This window comes from Misgurnus anguillicaudatus, chromosome 11 (genome assembly GCF_027580225.2).
Source record: "Misgurnus anguillicaudatus chromosome 11, ASM2758022v2, whole genome shotgun sequence".
NCBI lineage: Eukaryota > Metazoa > Chordata > Actinopteri > Cypriniformes > Cobitidae > Misgurnus > Misgurnus anguillicaudatus.
In genome coordinates, this window is record NC_073347.2 from 18732149 (window position 1) to 18754033 (window position 21885).

The following is a 21885-nucleotide window of genomic DNA, read 5'->3' on the forward strand; positions in this document are numbered from 1 at the left end:
TGTAACATTTTAGGCTTAAATTATTTTGCAAAGCAGCATTGCACAGATGAGATGAGACTCACGGGGCCTGAAAGAGAAAGACTCTCCAGTCGGCAGTGCGAAGGTAAAACACATTGGGTCTCTTGCTGTAGTCTGCTGCTCGCATGGCTAAAGAATGATGGATGGATACGGCATTCTTTAAGTCCTCATCAGACAGCTGCTTATCTGGACGATATTCATCCTTAAGAGGAAAGACACATATCATCAATTAATAGATTTAAGATTATCCAAAGTATTGTTCATAGTTGTATTGGTGGGGAAATTAAATGTACCTTTTGCAGGTAGAGGATCAGTCCTTTCAGAATGGCATAGAAAGTCTTCCACCCCCTTTTACCCCGAGGGGCTGAAAAAATAATGTAGAGTTAAACTTAAAAAAAATATCCTTGATCTTAAGTCAGTATTAAAGATATCAAGGTTATGTTTTTTAAGAGAATATTCTTTACATTATGCAGGATGATTATGAAGAAATCAGTAAATCACAAAAATATTTAACTTTATAATTATAAGTGAAGAATTCTCTCATTTTCTAAGCTTGAATAATTTGCAATAGGCTGTAGTTAAATAGAAAACCCCCAAAGATGTGGTGGAAATAACAGATGGCATACTTTTCTTGCCGTCATGATCAGCGTGAACTTTGCGCACAAGAAAGCCGTTCTTGTAGACCTGAGCGCTGGACTGCTGTGCCACGCTGACAAGGGGGTTTCCTCCACTGCTGATACGCTTCATGGTGTGAGAAGTGGAGTCTTTCCTGCCGTCCAGCTCAGAGAAAGACTTACGCAGTTCCTCTTCATCACTGTAAATCACATAAAACAGCATTATTTATTTTCTATAGTAGTTAACATTCTCAAAATTAGTATTGAAATATTTAAATGTTTTGTAAAACAATGAAAACTTCGTTAGTATACTTCCTTAGTTACCCTGAGCATGAGCAAAAATCCCCCTACTAATTCATTGCCCATGGTAACCCCCCACATCACATCTAAATACTGAGTGAGATCATTTCTAAAATTTCTCCCAGTCACTTCACATTCAGGTATGAATTATGCGTAGCACACACAATCTGGTTTTGCCAGTTCTGATGTTATTATTAGCATGACAACTTGCTAAGATGGACATGTATGACTGTTCACGGCCTCAAGGGTGAATTCACTAAACTAACTCACGTTTAAGGGGTAATATTATGTCCTTTATCGTGTCTGGGGGGGTATATTAGAAGAGGTTTTCATGCTTGATTGTTCAAAAAACCTTATTTTTTACATATTTATTTAAATTCTTCCCAGTCTTTAAAGCCTCCCCATCCGAAACGCTTATTCAACTCTGATAGATCAAGATGGTTCAGTCTGTTGTGATTGGTCGCTCACTGTTTCGAAAAATCCCACACCCTTACCATAACCACAAGTACTTCTTCTCTGAAATACTGCTTCTGTTAGAGAGAATATTTTAATTTGAAGTTTGCTTTGTAACTTTGAAAATCTTGTTACGTTCAGCTAAAACCAGGACTCCTGGCTGGGGCCTCATAAAATGCTTAGTAGAAACCATCCTACATTTGATCTTACAATCATTTATATAAAATGCGTACGTGTGATTCATAAACCGAACGTAGGTACGCGCAGAAAACGCATGTACGGCTTTCTTTCAGATGTGAAATTTATAAATCGCAAATGATCTTGAACTTGTGCACAGCTGAGCAGTTTCAAATCTCCGTCTTTAAATGATGCTTAAATGATGTCATAGACATATAAATGAGCGCTTGTCAATGTTTAAACACAATTTCGAGCAGCAAGAATGGCTTATATTTCCAAAAACCTGCAGCAATCGGACAAGCAAAAGTGCGTATGTCTGCTCAGACTGGCGCTAAGCACTTTTCCACGTCAAAGACAGTTTTTATAAATATGGACTACGCACACTTTACACCAGGCATATTTAAATTGAACAAAAATGTCACAGGATCGGTCAAAACTGAGATATTAACCGAATGCTCTTGGCACGTGTTATATGTTCATCAAATACTTTTGCTTTAAATCTGCTTAATCCCGTCCTCAGGCCATTCAGAAATAACAGTTTGTTGGCAGAATTAAACACCACGTCAATTTTTCAGCAAAGTCCTTGAAGTTCACGGAGAACGGATGCGAAACAACAGTGGATCACATTCAAACTTGTGTCCCTTGTGAGTTCTTGGACCTGAATACAACCTGAATGTGGCAGCCACACAGATCACAGCGCCCCCTAAAGTATGGTTCAGTTTCTTTATTTTTACCTTTTCAATTCTGACTTTCATCATTTGCAATGTTTCTAGTTGCATCTTTCATGATTTTGCAACTGTTTGCAGTCTTGTTCAAGGTATTGGATGCTTTTAAAAAAATTTGGGCAAAAAAAGCTTGCATGAACTCACTCAAATTTGTTAAATACACTGTCAAAAATAAAGGTACAAAAGCTGTCACTGGGGCAGTACCCTTTAAAAAAGGTCCTAATATGTACCATTTAGGTACAAATATGTATCTTTGAAGTACTAATATGCACTCTTTGGGTACAACAGTGTACATTTTTGAAAGGGTACTTTCTTGGTGACAACTTGTGTACCATTATTTCTGAGAGTGTACCAATTAAATGACTAAAATGATATTTGTGAAAATAAGGCATTTCAATTACTGACTAATAACCTTTACAACTTTGATTTACAAGAAAACATGACACATTTAGAGGGTTTAACATCTAAACTCTTTAAAGCAACACTAAAGAGTTTTTGCTCTTTGCTCCCCCTATAGGTTGAAAGCGGAATTGTCTGCTACCACTGTCGTAAATAATTTAGCCTACTGCAGCAAAGCTGGCTCTGATTGGATTTTAGGTCTGCCGTAAAGCAAGTTTTTGTAGAGGGCTGCAAAGCAAATGTGAAAGTGCCGTTCATCCTGTTTTCGAGTGGATGAACGACTGAAACTTTTTTGGAAACGTTATTTTAAGGTAAAAAAACCTCTAGTGTTGCTTTAAAGGAATAGTCTACTCATTTTCAATATTGAAATATGTTATTGCCTTGGCTGGGAATTGTTGGTGCATCCCTCTGTCGTCTGTGTGCGTGCGCGTGGGCGCTGGAGCGCGCTGCGACGCTTCGATGGCATTTGGCTTGGCCCCATTCATTCAATTGTGCCATTTGGAGATGGAGTTGGAGGTGACCAAGCACATCAACGTTTTTCCTGTTTGGGACGAGTGGTTGTACGAGCAAGTTTGGTGGTACAGGGTGAAGCGTGGCGCTTTTCTGGGCGGATTTGGAAGAGGAGCTATATTTTGTGGCGTGGTGGCACTTTTGGGAGTACTTCGACTCGCCTGAAAAGTCCGCTCCCCTTCTCACTCTCATAATGGGAGAGGGAGGGTGTTACTGCGCCGAGTCGAAGTGCTCCCAAAGGTGCTGTTGCGCCATGGAGTGTAGTTCCTCTTTTGGATCCGCTTAGAGGAGCGCTACGTTTTGTTTTGTACCACCAAACTTCGTATAACTACTCGTCTTAAATAGGAAAAACGTTGATGTGTCTGGTCACCTCCAACCCCACCTCCAAATGGCACCACCGAATGAATGGGGCCAAGCCAAACGCCATCGAAGCGTCGCAGCGCGCTCCAGATGAGCTACAGATGATAGAGGGATGTATCAACAATTCCTAGTTAAGGTAATAACATATTTTAATATTGAAAATGAGTAGACTATTCCTTTAAATATATCATCTGACCTCAACAAAAAACCTTATATAGATAACTCTGATTCATTAATTTGATTCGAAAGAATCTTTTGCGCTGCTTTACCCTGTTGTCATGTACTTTACACATCTCCAGCTGAGTGACAGCGGTGTGGAGTGTGCAGTTACACACTGAGTAGAACCCCAGAGGCCTGAAGCGTTAAACGTTTCTCGCTAACTACTGCCGAGTACAGCACATAGCCTTTGCCTTCACATGATAATGCTCTCATCTGTTGCTTAGTAACTGCTGGCCTCCACACTGGTAACCAAGAGAGCCAGCAGGGAAGATGAAGCACCATCAGGAAGAGAGAGAGAGAGAGAGAGAGAGATGGCACCTAAAAAATGTTGACGTGCATTGATTCATACACTGAATAATGGCCTTTAGATGAAAATCACACAATGCCAAATAAATGAAAGTGCAATGAAGTGAAATCTGAAATGGGAGGGAGTAAGAGAGCTAGGCTGGTCGAAGATGAAAGAAGAACTGGTGAATGAAAGTGAATAAAACAAATCACTCATTACATTCTCTATAATTTATACATAAGCAAGGCCAATGCCGAAAAGCCTGAAGGAGCAAACATATAGCATATCAGAGTTAGTGTAAGAAAAAAGAGATCATTAAAAAGGGCTGTGTTTAAGTCTGTGCATTAGCCAGTCAAAGACTTCAACCTGTAATTAGGAAGAGGCAGCTTGCCGTAACCATGGAAACAAAATCTGGGATGCTAGAGTCTAAAGAAAGGGCTTAGGGCATCATAAGGCTTCGGTGAGTTCATAAACACACCTTCTCACAAAAACAGACTTAATTTGGCCGTTTTGATAGACACCATTTAATAATCAATAACTGAGAAGAAATGTGATTTATATATTTGGATGGCAATGTATTAAAAACAGGGCAAAACATCAGACTTACATTGTCCACTGCAGTTTTTCATTTTTGATAGCGTTGTAGAGAGCCTGTTAAAAAAGAAAACAAACAGCATTAACCACAAAGCCTTCATCAACAGTGTTTATGTATGTGCTAATACATCCCACTGATTTAGCTAAAAATAGCAAGTGAAGGTAACAATAACCATGAACCAGAAACAGGTGTTACAGACTGCCCAAATCCTCATGAAAAAGCAACAAAAACTAAAAGAACAACTCTTTAATCATCAATTTTGACCCTTCCTGTGAAAACCCAACTAAAGTCATTTTTTTGTAATTGACTGTTTTCTTCATATTAAAATCATCATGTTTTGTGATATATCCTTTATACCTTTAATACTAAATAAGACCATGTCAAAGATTGAAATAAATGTGAATTATTGAAATCTAACTTGATGTTCCTAATCTTATAATTAGATTATAAGACTTTGGATTTCGCAGGCACGGTCACAATTGGTCACTACCTGTGATCCACTTAGTTTTCAGCAAACGTTACCTTTTCTTTTCTCTTACGAGTTTGTGGATGATTTTGGCCATCCTGAACTTTGCCAAGCAGATCAGGAAAAGCCAAGGGTTTTAAAGAGCGCGAACGAGGGGCTTTGGTGTAGCGGAACGGGTCCATCACGCTGAAGTCCCGTCCACAGCGCACCGAGCACAAGGAACGAGAACGCAGTCGGCCAGAAGAATGAATGCTGTTTACACCGATCATGATTTTGAGATCCACGAATGAGCTTTAAACAATGTACTTTAAATCCAACACACAAAAGTAGGCCCTGGAGATCAAATGGACAGGATCCTACTAATGCCTTTCTTCCATGAGAAGTGCGACAGGTACATGCAGACCCCGTGGCAGTGAACACATCAGACAGATGATTCAAAGATAATATCAAATGACACAGTGTCAGATTTAAAAAAGTCTTAAAGGCAGTGGTTAAGCTCTTTGAGTGATCCTGAAAAGTGTTATAAAGGCCTTCAATGGTGACTCCAACTCTTGCATTACGTATCTTTTCCTATTCATTATGCATGTTTAAACATTGCCAGGCTACTGCACATCCAACCGTGCCAAACATTGGGAGACCAACAGTGATCAAAATATAGGATCTGCTGCCAACATCCAGTCGTTTCCCCGTATGCATACTTTAGTTTACGACACCTACACACATTCACCAAAGCTTACAGGTGTGCCACAGATGGACAAAAACGGCTGAAGGAGATAACTGGAGACCAGGGATGGATACAGATGGAGAATATGAACATGATCAAACCACACGCGCTCATGAGGGGAACAGCCTGGGAGGGTCGGACTTCCGCCCACTCTCAAACTGGGATCCCAAAAATTCCACCAACTGTGATGTCACCACATGTCCCCCTCTGGGACAGAAAAATAGATATGCCCGATGCTAGAAACAAAAGGATGCTGTTGCTTTGTCCCGTTTCTTTACGCCGTGCCGGATCGCTGAATGTACTCGAAGTTGCCCACAATTCTCTTTTATCTCTCTCTCCTTGTTAAAGCATACAGCTCGCACCCAATATCCAGTTGGCAGATTGTTTCACACCATTTGTGTGCAGCTTCCCTTTTGTCTATTCCATAAAACACAATAGCAGGTTCATGTCCTAGTTCGCGCTCTTCTCCTTCTCACAGTCTTGTGTCTCCTCTGTGATGCAGATATATAAAATGGGCTGTGTGGTGTGTGAACAGGCTCCTGTAAAGGAGGCGTGCTCACCCTCCCTCCCCTCTCATGCATTTACAATCTCTCTCACTGCATCTCTCGCTCCATCACACTCTCCTTCTCAACTGCTGAACCCTTCTCCCAGCGTGACTGCCGATCCCACCCTCTTGTGAATGTCAATCAGATATCAGCGAACGTGCAAGTCCTCACACGTTACTGTCACACTCTCATTTCCGGTATCATAACATAGTTTTTTCAACTTTAGCAACTGACCTGTTAAAGGGACACTCCACTTTTTGAAAATAGGCTCATTTTCCAGCTCCCCTACAGTTAAACATTTGATTTTTACCTTTTTGGAATCCATTCAGTCGATCTCCGGGTCTGGCGGTACCACTTTTAGCATAGTTTAGCATAATCCATTGAATCTGATTAGATCATTAGCATTGCGCTAAAAAATAACCAAAGAGTTTTGATATTTTTCCAATTTAAAACTTGACTCTTCTGTAGTTATATCGTGTACTAAGACCAAGAGAAAATTAAAAGTTGTGATTTTCTAGGCAGATATGGCTAGGAACTATACTCTCATTCTGGCGTAATAATCAAGGACTTTGCTGCCGTAACATGGCTGCAGAAGGCTTAGTGATATTACGCACTGCCTGAAAATAGTTCCCTGCCGTTGAAAGTTACTAAGGGGATTATTTTCGGCTGCTGCGTAATACTCTTTGGTTATTTTTTTGCTCAATGCTAATGGTCTAATCAGATTCAATGGATTGTGCTAAGCTATGCTAAAAGTGGTAGCTCCAGACCCGGAGATCGGCTGAACGGATTCCAAAACGGTAAGAATCAAATGTTTAACTCTAGGGGAGCTGAAAAATGAGCAAATTTTCAAAAAAAGTGGAGTGTCCCTTTAAGTCAATCAATACGAATGTAAATTATATTTTTAAGAGTGTATGTTAGCATTCAACAAAATCTGTATTAACCCTCATGAATATAGCAGGTTGAAATTTACTCCTTTATGTTTGGGGTCTCCATACGAACATGCCAAATAATAACAGTAGGGGTAATTTAAAATGGTATCTCTTATATCTGTCCATCCAATTACCAAACCTAAACATAAGAGCCTGATAAAAATGTTCATGTTACAAGAAAACATTTTAGATGCACTTTTTTGCGCCTGAACTCTTCATCTTCTAGTGAAATGATAGCTCTTAATCAGATAATGTGCATTAATCCATTTTTACATTATTAACAACAAATAATTTGCAGTATTGCATGACCTTTTATAAAAAAAAAAAAAAAGATAATTTGAATCTTGGCAAAGTTTAATAACCAATATTCTTAAAAAAGTTGCTGTAAGCACATTGAACACTTTGTTGGAGGTGCACAATAGAGTTTGCACTGATGCATATGCACATTCTCATTAATCTCAACCTGAGAGATAAGAGAGAATTATGCAGTTTTATCATTTGCAAATTGAATGGCAGAGAACTACAGGGAGGTAGGGATGAGAATGAGCAATTTGTAACGCATTTATGATAATACCATGACAAAGCCTTCGTTTCTGTAGAAAACCGTGTGGCAGCCAAATTCCCATCTGTCCGCCCTGTCACCCTTCTGTTGCTGGCATGAAGACAGACTTCACACGAGCTTCGCACAGCCCACAACAGTCTTGAACCACACATGCACAGACTGCCTAACCTGTTGGCTCATATACACCAGGCAGCTGCCATCCCTCTCTGCGCTATATTTAACCCTACAACCTGTTGTCATTTTGGCCAGGAAGAGAAAATAAGATGAAACATAAGGCAAAAGAACTGAATTATGGGAAGGAATATGTAAGCAGCCCAGTGATTTACTCTCAGCCTCTAAAGCCAAGCTGTCGGTAGGAGGAGAGAAACAGGCAGAAAAAATACAGAATATGTCAGACGATTTTATATATGTGAAAACAACCAGGGCTAAGTACAGTTCAGTAGAGTAAGTTTTCACAGATTATAGGGTGAGACCCTTCAAGATGGCAGATAGTTAAATGGAGGGAAAAAGGGTGGGATGGGAGGTGGAAGACCGAGGCACAGAACAGAAAGGCGATGGAGAGCATGGGGGATGAGCGAGATAGAGAGAGAGAGTGATAGAGGCAGGGTGGGAGGACCGAAGGCTTGAAAGGCTCTCTATGATATTAATGCAAACAGTATATCAGCTGTGTGAGTGGTTCAGGTGCTGTCATCATGTGGATATTATTTTTGTGCTACATGCCCATGTAAAGGGACTAAAATAGACAAACCCTGAGCATACTAGAGCATATCAAATTCATTCACATCATCTGCTATGCAAAATCGACGAAATCACAGATTTTAGATGGACTCTGCATTGGAGGTGAACGTATTGTCATGTTATGGTGGCAATAAATCAATACAAATACATACTTCACGCTTGGTGCAAGTCAGCTTAAATTTCTTTAGCTTAAAGGAAAACACCACAGTTTTTCAATATTTTACTATGTTCTTACCTCAACTAAGATGAATTAATACATATCTATCTTTTATCAATGCGTGCACTTAATCTTTGTACAGTGCGTCATGACTGTGTTAGCATTTAGCCTAGCCCCATTCAAATGAGAACTACACTCACCTAAAGGATTATTAGGAGCATCTGTTTAATATTTCATTAATGCAATTATCTAATCAACCAATCATATGGCAGTTGCTTCAATACCTTTAGGGGTGTGGTCCTGGTCAAGACAATTTCCTAAACTCCAAACTGAAAGTCAGAATGGGAAAGAAAGGTGATTTAAGCAATTTTGAGCGTGGCATGGTTGTTGGTGCCAGACGGGCTGAGTATTTCACAATCTGCTCAGTTACTGGGATTTTCACGCACAACTATTTCTAGGGTTTACAAAGAATGGTGTGAAAAGGGAAGAACATCCAGTATGCGGCAGTCCTGTGGGCAAAAATGGCTTGTTGATGCTAGAGGTCAGAGGAGAATGGGCCGACTGATTCAAGCTGATAGAAGAGCAACTTTGACTGAAATAACCCCTCGTTACAACCGAGGTATGCAGCAAAGCATTTGTAAAGCCACAACATGCACAACCTTGAGGCGGATGGGCTACAACAGCAGAAGACCCCACCGGGTACCACTCATCTCCACTACAAATAGGAAAAAGAGGCTATACTTCGCACAAGCTCAGTTGAAGACTAGAAAAATGTTGCCTGGTCTGATGAGTCTCGATTTCTGAGTCAGAATTTGGCATAAACAGAATGAGAACATGAATCCATCATGCCTTGTTACCACTGTGCAGGCTGGTGGTGGTGGTGAATTGGTGTGGGGGATGTTTTCTTGGCACACTTTAGGCCCATTTGGGCATCATTTAAATGCCACGGCCTACCTGAGCATTGTTTCTGACCATGTCCATCCCTTCATGACCACCATGTACCCATCCTCTGATGGCTACTTGCAGCAGGATAATGCACCATGTCACAAAGCTCAAATCATTTCAAATTGGTTTCTTGAACATGACAATGAGTTCACTGTACTAAAATGGCCCCCACAGTCACCAGATCTCAACCCAATAAAGCACCTTTGGGATGTGGTGGAACGGGAGCTTTGTGCATCCCGCAAATCTCCATCAACTGCAAGACGCTATCCTATCAATATGGGCCAACATTTCTAAAGAATGCTTTCAGCACCTTGTTGAATCAATGCCACATAGAATTAAGGCAGTTCTGAAGGCGAAAGGGGGTCAAACACAGTATTAGTATGGTGTTCCTAATAATCCTTTAGGTGAGTGTATTTCTCATGTGTCACTAAATGCAGATCTGGACAAAACAACCATTTTGTCTTTTACACTCAGAGTAAAAGTCAGCACTGACTTCATTCAAATTTTATTTAGATGCAACATTTGTCACTATGTAGGTTCATGTGAATCTGTAAAAACTCTACAAACCTTAAGAAGATCTTTAGGGAAGTCTTTGCCATCATTCAACCCCTCCAGGTTATTAATGAACTGAGTACAGGACATCCTCTTCCCTATGTTCTAAACAAGAGAAAGATGGCAGCGTAAACAAAAAAGTTACAGTAAGATGATGCAATGGGTGCCGCTGACCTATTTACAGTCTCTGTACACTCAACAACACCTGCAATGCCAACTGCACAGTGGCCAGTAAAACTGTTAAAGTGCAAAATAATTGTGTTTGACGTTCTCCTCCTAATGCCCTCAACTGGTAAACATCAACAAGACAAAAACTATCCTAATAGTTTGATATGCATTAATGCCACATTAGATGCACAGCTCATTTCACACTCACATGACCATGCAGATCAGTGTTGAGCAGCATCACAGCACAAGTCAAGGTGTGAACACTGTCTGAAATGCAAAGGCACAGTTAACTCCAGTTAGTGCACACGGGGTAAGAGCAACCTCTAGTGTTATGTCTATTGTAATGCATATGCACTACTAATGCATGTTAATTCACACACACAGTGCTTGTACCTTCATTCGGTATGGTGTTCGGGTTGCATTGGAGGTATCTTCTGGAGAAATGCGACAGCACTCGCTCTCTCTCCTGTGTTTCACCCATTAGGGCAAACTCTCTCAAAAACACTCTGAAAGATAACAAAATATAGCAGAAAATAATAAGATTTAAACCTTAAGTTATTTATTTTAAACATAATTGAATAGCGAGAGCTTAATCTCACCTTAGAGCCTGATCCACTGTCATCCCTGAGAAGTTAAAGTAACTCAGATACTCTTCTGCCACCATGTGACTAAAATCATTGCTAAGGCCAATGCACATAAACACAAACGAAACAAAAAATTGTTGGTATTCACAAGAGTAAGAATGCTTTTATGTGGGATTAACATTTTAATTGCAAACTACATTTACAGTATAATAATAATTTAATGACATTATGCACTTGAACTTGCATGAACTTTACCAGTGGCGGCTCATTCAAAATAGGGGTGATTCTCGTGAAATTAGACTAATCCTCCGCAACAATTTTCAATCATTGTTTAAGCCCTCAAGGAACTAACATTTTGAAAAAAAATAGTTGGAAGGGACAAAATTGACTGTGACACTCAAGATGGCTACCAGGTAAGCAGTTCTTATTTTTTCGCTCCAGATAAAAGTTGAAATTTTGTTTGTCATTGTACCAACAACATTTTTGTTCTCATTACTGAAACATGAGTTTATAAACGCATATATTTAATGTCATATCATGTTGCGGTAATGATAATTTTTGATAATGATAATCTAAAAAATTTAAATAATTCTATAGGAAATATTTTTTAAATCCTCTAAAAATAATGCTTATAGTAAAAAAAAAATTGGCTTCAAGGGCTTTTTAAAAAAATCTGATGCTGATGTCTGGATTTCGTGAGAATCACCCGCATGTGTTTGGAGTGTTATGTGTGTTGCTCGTGTTTTCAAAATATGTGTTTGTTGCGTCATGTGAACCATGTGCATCATGTGTTTTGTCAAAAAAGTGCCTGCTGCACACGCGCCAAAACCGTTTATGACAAAAGAGACGCTCATGTTCACAAAATACATACAAGACACTCCCTTAGCAGTAAACTTTGATTACACATGAGATTATACGAGTATCTGGCAAATGCAAGCATCTTTTTTTATCATAAAACCTTTAGACGCGTCTGCACCAAGCACTTATTTTGACCAGACACTTGATGCACACAGGTTCACTCGACGCGCCAAAAAATTACAAACCAGACACATGACGGGTTACATACATGTTGTGACAAACTTTGCATCATGCACCCTCGAAAAAGAAGTCACTGAACTCTACAATACTGAATCTGTATTTCTTGCCTGGCAGCTTGTACCTGACCTAAAATCAACATATTTTCTACATATTTGCTATGGTCTGAAAGAATGTTGCTTGGCCAGCCGAGCAAGAGGAAAGAACTAAAATAAATGCAAACCAGAGAACGTAAATATTTACTAAATATTCAAATAATCCTCACTTCTTGCTCAGGTGTCGTGCCACGTCTGACTTCCTGAATCCATCGAGAGTATACAAGCGTTTGGCCAGTCGTTTGGCAGCCTGGAGGTCAGCTTTGTTACCATTAGCCAGAGTTTCACTGCTGTTCATGGCCAACCTTTCAGCCACCTCTGGATCTGACGCCGACACCGGCCGTGATGGCCTCTCTCTGGAAGCAAAGGAAAAATACAGACACCTGTACAACATGCAATATAAATATAGGACCACCTATATGACAGGGTTCAAAACACACATATGAATACTGACTGTCAGATGAGGGTACATTCGTTCACCTGCTAACTCTAAGCTTGTTATTCACAGCTGTGTGTTGTACTGTAAATAGATTCAATATGATCTACAGATACAGACCCTGTTCTAGTAGCTCACTCCACCTTTTTGTGAAAAACACATCAAAGCCCTTAAACCATGATAGTCTATTGTGAAGGCAGAACGTACAGTAACAACTCACGCCTTTGCCCATGATGTATGTATTATACAGACTTAAGCTAAACCAAAGCAAACAAAATGTGTGCACACCAACATTCAGATGACAATAGAAATATATTTAATATAACATATTACATCGACAACTTATTTCAAACCAAAACACTTTGCTGTACAACTATGACAAACAATTCAACTACAAAACTTGATCAAAAGCGTCCTAAAAAAGCAGCTACTCTACCTCATTGAGGCTTTTAACCACCGCATTCCAGTGTCAAGACCTCTTAAATGTACGAGAACCAAAAGACTTTAATCACAGATCACCCCTTACTCCCGTCTTCCTTTGGTTTGTTCCGAAGTTCTCCATTCCTAACCTCCTCCAACTGGATAGTTCACACACGCACATACACGGCAGGGGAGGGGAGGAGACTTGAAAAGTGGGAATGAGTGCAGACTGTTTACTCTTCAAACAATAGACAGATCGAACCACGAAGGAGAAACCAGGAAGAAAAAACTAGAAACCTTTTCCGCCACGGCTTCGAGAATGTGAACAGATCTTCTACAAAGATACAAAGTGACTAACAAACACACCTTTATAGTTATATTTTTAGACATCTGTGTCTGATGGTATGCACAGTATGCAAAAAGATCATTTGAATAACATGACACAAACATTGTTACACCCAGATCCTAACTTGTTGGGAATATGGGAATTCGCAAATAAATTTGTGCTCTAGGTTTAGTTTCAGATGCAAATATTTTTCCCTTTGTATAATACATGATTCTTACTGAATGCCACGGCTACAAAGGAGGACGTACACACCTATTTAGACCAGTTTGCTAAAATCACAAAGGCTTATGGGGAAACTATCACACCAGTATGCTGATAGCACATTTAAATTGTTGGTGAAAAAGAAAGTCAGGATGTAGAAAATGCCTTGAATTTTTATTTACTGTTGATTAAACAAACAAAAAAGGACAATTTGCTAGTAAATGAGACCATAATGGTTATTATGTAAAACACGAAATACAATGAAACTCACTGTTATAAAGAATAATTCATAAAAAAAAATCAATCTAGAAGATCCTATAAATGCACTGTATTTCGTACATAAGCAAGTATAAAAATGGTCACTTGTTAACCAGTTAAAACAGTTAGCAGGCTGGAAGATCAGGTCAACGAGCATAAACAGCATAACCCAGTGACTGGTTTAAAGGAAAACATCACCGTTTTTCAATATTTTATATGTTTATATGTTCTTACCTCAACTTAGACAAATGAATACATACCCATCCTTTTTCAATGCGTGCACTTTTAATCTTTGTACAGCGCCTCGTGAATGTGTTAGCATTTAGCCTAGCCCCATTCTTTCCTTAGGATCCAAACAGGGATGGATTTATAAGCCACCAAACACTTCCATATTTTCCCTATTTAAAGACTGTTACAGTTACACAAGTATGGTGGCACAAAATAAAACTTTTGTTTGGAGCCATAGGAATGAATGGGGCTAGGCTAAATGCCAACACACCCACGAAGCGCCGCACAAAGACCAAGTGCACGCATTAACAAAAGATAGGTATGTTTACACTTGGCATTAACATGCGCTTTCATCGATCGGATCACAAGTGGACGCTGTTAATGCCAAGTGTAAACGGTGTTCAAAACGTTTTGAGCTCGTCCACTTTCGACCACTTTCAACCACTTTCAGAGGTAGTCGAAAACACTTTCGATCGGATTGCTTTTGTAGTGCAAACTCTCATGTGGTTGAATGTGTTCGAACAGCCTCACGCGACCGCCTTCTCTCTGCCCATTTATCTAATCTGAGGTACTGAACGCAATGTTTTACGTCTTTTCTGACTTCTGGCGCGAACACACAGCGCATTTTAAGGCTTTCATTGATAAAACTAAAGCGGCTGATCTCCGCAGTTTCATTTTGCAAGCGTGTGAAAGTTGCGCGATTCTATTTCATCAATTGCACTGAAAATTCAGAGAAAGCTGAACATATACATGTACAAAACACTGTGCAGCATGTTAACTTACTACACAAGCAGCATACTCCGACATAATATTGGTTCACATCCATATAAACTCATCATTATTCCTGCTCGCGTTTAAATGACAGCAGAGAGACTCGCCCACCGTCTCGACAGACCACCCCCTCACAGTATTCAGGACAGTAGCGGTCAAAAGTGGACAAAAGAGACGGATTTAAATACCAGGTGTAAACGTAATGTGTCTCTCTCGTCCACTTGTGATCCGATCGACGAAAACACATCTTAATACCAAGTGTAAACAGCCCCTTAGTTGAGGTAAGAACATAGCAAAATATTGAAAAACGGTTGTGTTTTACTTTAAGCTGAATCTATATATTTGTACTCACCGGTATATGGCAGGGTACGGGGCGTACATGTATTTATCCTCCAAAGCCCCCCCCCCCCAGCAAAGCACATAATTAGCCATCAGCCCAACCCCTTCACACCTAACATAGTGTGATGAGATAAACTTCACTGAAATCGCAACATGTTGCACATTTCCCACCCTTTTTTGTAGCACCAAAAGTTTCAGAAAAGAAATCTGTCCATCTGCTCCTCAAAGACTGTTGATGAAGTCCTGCAGTCGTTGCGTCACTGTAAATGATTCTTTCATCCTTATCCAAACATGAACTATTATAGTCCTACTATAGCCACTTTCTTTCTTTCTTTCTCTTCTCCGGCTGCTCCCTCCTTCTGCAGGCCTGCTTGTGTGTTGATGGGTGTGTATGCGTGTGTGTTTCCCTGCCCTGGTCAGAGCTATTTTTCACCGGTGGATATGGTCTGTATTTCCTCTCTGCAACACAACAGTGCACTCCCCTTTCCTCTGTCTCCAGCCCTCTCTTCCTTTCTTTGTCTTGGCTTGTTACTTTCTTCCTCCTATTAGTCTTCGTCTATCCTCATTTCAACACTTTGCTAAATGTGCGGTCTGAACATACACACGGAACATACACGTATACAAGCTATATATTTTAGCAGTATGTGATCAATCCCATGACCTTTTTGTTGCTAGCAGCATGCTCTAACAATTGACTTAAAAAGAATTTAAAGGCAAACAATACAGATAAGATGTAAGCATCCATAGATGAAGATGAAGAAGAGTTGTTTTCTACTCTATTCAAAGCCCTGAAATCCCAATATGGAGACCGTGTGAGTCTGGTTAAAGTGCTGATCTTTGGCCTCATTGCAGGGAAAGAATGCGGTGGATGAGCCAGGAATCAAAGTAGACAGAGTCGGCTTTCAGTACCTCTGTTAAAGCAACACTATGTAGTTTGTTTTTACCTTTAAATAATGTCCTTAAAATGATTTCAGTGATAGAACAACTTTTAACTGGAAAAATTGTACTGTTGCTGCAACCTGAGCAGCCTCCTAGCTGCTACAAGCACACTCTGAAAGTGGTGGTGGAGGGTAGAGCACACAGCCCCGCTCCTCCCCCTGCCTGCAGAAGAGTGTCTAATACCAGGCACTGTTGCGCTTTTCAACCACATGGGGGAGCTATAAGTCATTTTTACATGGAAACTACGTAGTGTTGCTTTAACCGGCACTGCCCTTTTTGAGCATACACAAAAAGGTACTATCCAAACTCAAAGAGGTGGTTTCCTGGACAGGGTTTAGATTAATCAAGGACAAGGCCTTAGTTTTATTAGAACATTTAAGTAGTTTTAACAACAAGAACACTACTGGTGTGCATATTGAGATAAAACAATAGCCCTGGTATGTCAGTGCAAGCTGATATTAGGACAACTTAAACAAGCATTTTGGTCTTGGACGAGACTTAAGACCTCTCCGGGAAATTGCTCAAAAATAATTTTAATTCATGAATCTTTTGGAATTCAGACCTATTTGAAAGACATTGACATTTGGCAGGTTATTGCTAAAAGGGGACAGAGAATGAAAAACCATTTTTACCTTGTCTTTGTTGAATAATGGTAGTCTACCCACATTGACAAACATACAAAAAGTGCTAAACATGCTAAACATCTCAGTCTCATAGAAATTCTTCTTTTAGAAATGTCAGCCAGAAAACAGCCCAATCTGAAAAACTGATGCTTATGACATCACAGGCATCTAACTGCCCCTCCACTTTAAAATTATTGGCTTCATTTTTTGAGTGGCAGCAAAGTCAGCCAATCAGTAATGAGATTGCAAGTTAAGCCAGCAGGGGGAGCCAAATAGGTGCAAAACCACTTGTTTAAAATCCCCCACCCTAATAGAGCTATCTAAGAGAGGTTTTTAGGAAGCTTCTAAGGCATTACAGACCCAAACAAATTTTTTTTTTTTGTCTACATGTCACATAACAGAACAAGGATAAATACTCCATTCAATCATTCTATGTCACCTTTAAGTGGAATCACTTAAATAAAAATGAATTTGAAAAGTTACATATTATATTATCTATTATATTGATTTCACTAGTTCGCCTGCGCATTCAGGTCTTAATGATTAATGGTAAACAAACTTGGCTTGCTGTCCTCAAAGGGGGCTCTGTACCTGAGCTCTGAACCTTCAGAAAGAGCGAACCTGAAGCTGGGGCTCGAGCCCCTTATATACGCCCTTGATAATTGACAGGCATGAATGTTTAGGCTCATCCCGAACCTACGTTTAGAACTACATATAACAAAAAAAAATATTTCTTAGCTTAGTCTTTAGCTGATGTCTAAGTGACTGCATTGGTGACTCCTACAGGTTTTTACAGTAGTTATTTGTTCTGACAATTGACACCACAACACATATTGAGATCCTTTTCACTTGTTTTTTATTTCCCCACACTCAAAAACAATGCATAAACAACAAATGTATAATACGAGGATTATATCAATAGGACAATGAAACAAAATCATATCACAAAACTGAAATATATATTAGAAATCTAAACCTATTAACAACTATTTACAAACTTTATAAAACTTTCCAACTATTATCAAACAGTCACAACTTCTCAATACTCAGATTTTCACAACCTCTGCTATACAACTACAAATTATTTACATTGTGTTTGGAGCAATCTTGCATCTGTAAAAACAGTCATGGCAAAATACACACATCTTCTGATGGCATTTTCAGCATTTTCTCCTGTATTCAGTGATGTTTTTATCTTGTGATGACGTGCGCCTACTGTGAGAAAATGGAGCAGAACTGGAGCAGATTTCATTGTGAGGCATAACAAGTTCCAGGACCAACGCTTCCTAAAAGTTCCTCTGTGTTTTTGGCCTCTGGTGCCATACTGCAGCCACTCGATATAGTATAGTGATAAAATGCATTCTTCACTTTAAAATCTTCAAAAAGTGGTAAAACAGAGACCTGTACCATTTTCTGGTCTTGTGCAGAACGGTATTAAAGCAGATGAGGGCATTGAAGAGGTCCAGTCTTCCCATATTTCTCTATGGTAAATAAATAAAGAGATATAATTCCTATCTAAATGAAAGCATCAAAGTAAGTAAAATATAAACGCATCTGCACAATTATTTACACAGCACCACTGAATAAATTCAACTCACTTGCTGTAGTCAGGCACTACAAAAGGGATTAGAGGGACCCTCATTTCCATCTAAACTCAGTCTCAAGTTTTTGACTCTTCTTTATATGGTGCAGAATAGAACGAGCACATAAGAACTTTGGTGTCCTTCAAGCAAGTGCAAATTGCTGTCCCGAATCCAGCGTATATTCCCACAGGTAGAATTTGGGGACAGCCTGCTGGTGATCGATTGTGGGAAGCCCACCAGGTTGCTCTGAAAAGTCCTACAGGCCCAAATGCACTTCTGATGGAGATCCCAGAACAGTGATAGGCTGGTGTAGAAATTGTCTACATGGGTGATTCTCACGAAACCATTGAAACACCACGGCACTAATGATTTTAGCTTTAAAATGTGTAATATAGTAACATTAAAAAGCATCAGAATTAACACAATACTGTGTTTTACCTTGCACAATGTGTGATTTCAACATAAGAATTTATAATTGTAAATTTTATCTCATTTTCTGCTGAAATTCTCATTACCGCAATGTGTCCGGCTGTGTTTGAACATGGGTTATGTTGTAATTTAATCAAATTAACACAAAAATATTAAGAAAAAAAATAAATGGATGTTTTGCTAGACTACTTTAGATGACAGAAAAAATATTTACTGAATATTCATGTATAATAATAATGAAGAAAAATTTGGAAAATGATGTGTCCAGGCCTGATGTTCTCATCCTCCACAACACTTTTTGAGAACAGTTTAAGCACACATACAGAATTTTAATAAAGTTTGATTTTGAGTGACCAAGCACATGGACCAGTTACTTCAAGATGGCTACCAGGTAAGATAATTTTTTTTACAGTTAATTTGAAATATTGTCTTGTCAGAATGCTTACACGACATTTTATTTATCATTACCGCAACAGATGCTTATTAAATGTTAATTTAATTAATAGAAGCATAATACTTTGATTTTAAATGCATGTGCAGAATCTCCAAATTATGTTCTTTCAGGTTTGTCATGTCATTTTGAAAATATGTCATTGTTGATGTTTTCTGACTGTTGCGGTAATGAGATTTTTTAGGACTAATTTTTGAAATTATGTTACAAAAAGTGTTAAATGATAAGTAAAAGTTTTTAAATAATGTTCCCATTTACTCCAGACTTTGTTTTTCAATGTCTGGTGGGAAAAAAATGTAAATTTAAGCAATTTTTACATTTTCATGCTTGACATTTTTAAAACCAAGTTTTTGTGAGAATCACCCACATATAGCTTGTAGCCAGTTCCAAACATCCACCCATCATTCAGCACCATCACCGATTCATTAAGTCCACTGCTTTTCTCACTTGCTGCCAGGGACTTGCCTAAATAAATCCACACGTAAGCATAATGGGAGTCCACCAAAATAACGCACTTGTAACTCCACTTGGTTGGTTTATTCTTCTGGTACTGTTTAAGCCCTATTCTTGCCAAAAATGCCACCATCCTTTCATCTATGGCAATGTTTTGGTACCTTCACCAGATCCATGAATATTAAAAGGGACAGATATGAGTACAAGTCCTTCTGGGACATACAAGTATCCTGCCAGGGTTTACTTGTCGATCCCTGATGCTCAGCTGCATAAGTGTTTGAGTTTTGAATGATGGTCTGACTCTGCTTAGATGAAAGAACAGCTGGTACAGTTGCAGAGGACTGACAGATTCTGTATTATTAATAAGTTGAGGAGTTTGATCAGGTCTGAAAAGTGTTTCGGGTGGTGGAATGTGAGCTTCATCTGAGGTTTGTGACATCTTGGTTCAGCAATGTTAGACACAGGTTGAGTCTGTCTCCCTCTTCCTCTCCAAAACAGCTAAAAGAGCTGAGGTTGATACTGATGAAGGTTCAGCAGATACTGGTCCATGCAAGACCTTGTTCATTGATGTTTATTCCTAGTGTAAACCTAATATAGGACATATAAAACGTAATGCATTACATAAACAGATCTACACAGTACATTTTTACACAATTATGATTATTTTTGTCACTTTTATTCACTGCCTACCAAAATTAGTATTCTATCTATTCTCATTTCACATAAATATAAGACTATTATTATGTGAAAATGTAGTTATTTATAACTATGTCACATTTAATCATAGTTTACTCAAATGAATGTAGTGTATATAAGTACAAAAAAAGATGTATAAACTCACCAAACTGGACTCCCCATCCAGTAAAAGCATGTCTGTCTCACTGGACTGAGTTTGTTCTTCATCACAAGATTTGCAAAACTCCTGAACAACTTCTAAGGCCATGTGTCTGCTAAAGTGAGGCCTGTTTGCAGCTGTTTGCAATGGGAGAGACGTGTTCTGGTATTTTATGGTGGTTGCCAAACCAACTAACATGGTGCATTCCTGCCACCAAGTGGATTGGAGTATGGAGCACAAAATGGTATAAAACAGCAAAAAATTTAATTCAATTGATTAAGTTTTTTGAGAAAAACATTCCAGTTTTTTTCTCAATTTAATAGACTTTATTGGACCCCAACAGTTTACAGTTGTAATGCAGTCTAAAACTGCAGTTTCAACGCAGCTTCAAAAGGCTCTAAATGATCCCAAACTAGTCATAAGGGTCTTATCTAGTGAAACGATAGTCATTTTCATCCAGAAAAGTAAAAAATAAGCACTTTTAAACCACAACTTCTCATCTTGCACTAGCCGTGTGACGCGCCAGCATGACTGTACATATTGCGTAAACATTGTTTCTTTAATGGTCTGGCAAAACTGACTTCTGGAACAAATACCTTGTTAAAGGTTTCCTAAAGATAAGGGGAGATGGAGAGCATGAATCACCGCTGTGCAAAGAAAGATGAGCTGCAATTGTACAAATCAATTTTACACAGTAACGTTATCTCAGTGTTATAGTTATGCGTTAGCTACAATTTGAACAAAGTTAATTTACTTGTTATCTATTCTGTTTGCTATCAGAAATAGTCTACTTTGAGGGACTTTGTTGTTAGTGATTCTTTACAGAAGTCTACCGGAAGTCATTTGTTTATGTTGTTGCTGAAACCATCTATTGCTTTGGGCCATTGCCTGACAATTATTTATTCCCAAACTTCCTAAAGCTTGAAGGTCCCAGTTTTCCTGTGTTTTGAAGTTATAATTGCGTTTAAGGTGTGCAAAATAACAGGTGTTCATGTTTTCTGTGTGAAAAAACATAGCATTTTTGACACAATTTACTTATCTCTATAGCACTGTTTTCACTATCCTAAAAACGGGTTGATGTCTTCCTTTTTTTATGAAGTGCCTCCTTTATAAATACGTAACGAGTTCTGATTGAGTAAGTGAACTGGTTTGTGTTGTGATTCGACAGCAGCTTAGCTTAGCCAGAGCCGTTAGCTGGTGACTGACGTATTCCTGTGGGCGGAGTTTAGTCAAACACTCTTGCTTTTACGTCATTCAACCGGGAAGTAGAGGGCTGCAGGCGAAAATATATCACTTGGCTTTGAACTTTGAGGTTTATCATTTTGAAGGTATGATTTATGGTCTAACAGCAACATTACACACTAACTAAAGTCTGAATAATGGGATCAGGAAAAACTAGGGTGGCCATTCCTGCCAG

General features: G+C 39.0%; 1 protein-coding gene across 4 annotated transcripts in view; it reads right to left on the reverse strand.

The window, feature by feature from the left end:
- The window catches only part of psda (pleckstrin and Sec7 domain containing a), a 42089-nt gene that overhangs the window by 2688 nt on the left and 17516 nt on the right, over positions 1 to 21885 (reverse strand). For 2 of the 4 annotated variants that reach the window (XM_055169658.2, XM_055169659.2), the window contains exons 6-14: positions 12327 to 12512; positions 11042 to 11122; positions 10836 to 10948; positions 10651 to 10709; positions 10290 to 10379; positions 4669 to 4712; positions 645 to 832; positions 312 to 382; positions 63 to 220 (exon numbers count right to left, since the gene is read on the reverse strand). In XM_055169658.2, the coding sequence (XP_055025633.2) occupies positions 63 to 220; positions 312 to 382; positions 645 to 832; positions 4669 to 4712; positions 10290 to 10379; positions 10651 to 10709; positions 10836 to 10948; positions 11042 to 11122; positions 12327 to 12512 (990 nt within the window). Of the gene's footprint in view, positions 1 to 62; positions 221 to 311; positions 383 to 644; positions 833 to 4668; positions 4713 to 10289; positions 10380 to 10650; positions 10710 to 10835; positions 10949 to 11041; positions 11123 to 12326; positions 12513 to 13028; positions 13387 to 15168; positions 15561 to 21885 lie in introns of those variants that run through there. The other 2 variants (XM_055169660.2, XM_055169661.2) reach the window with 2 other exon arrangements.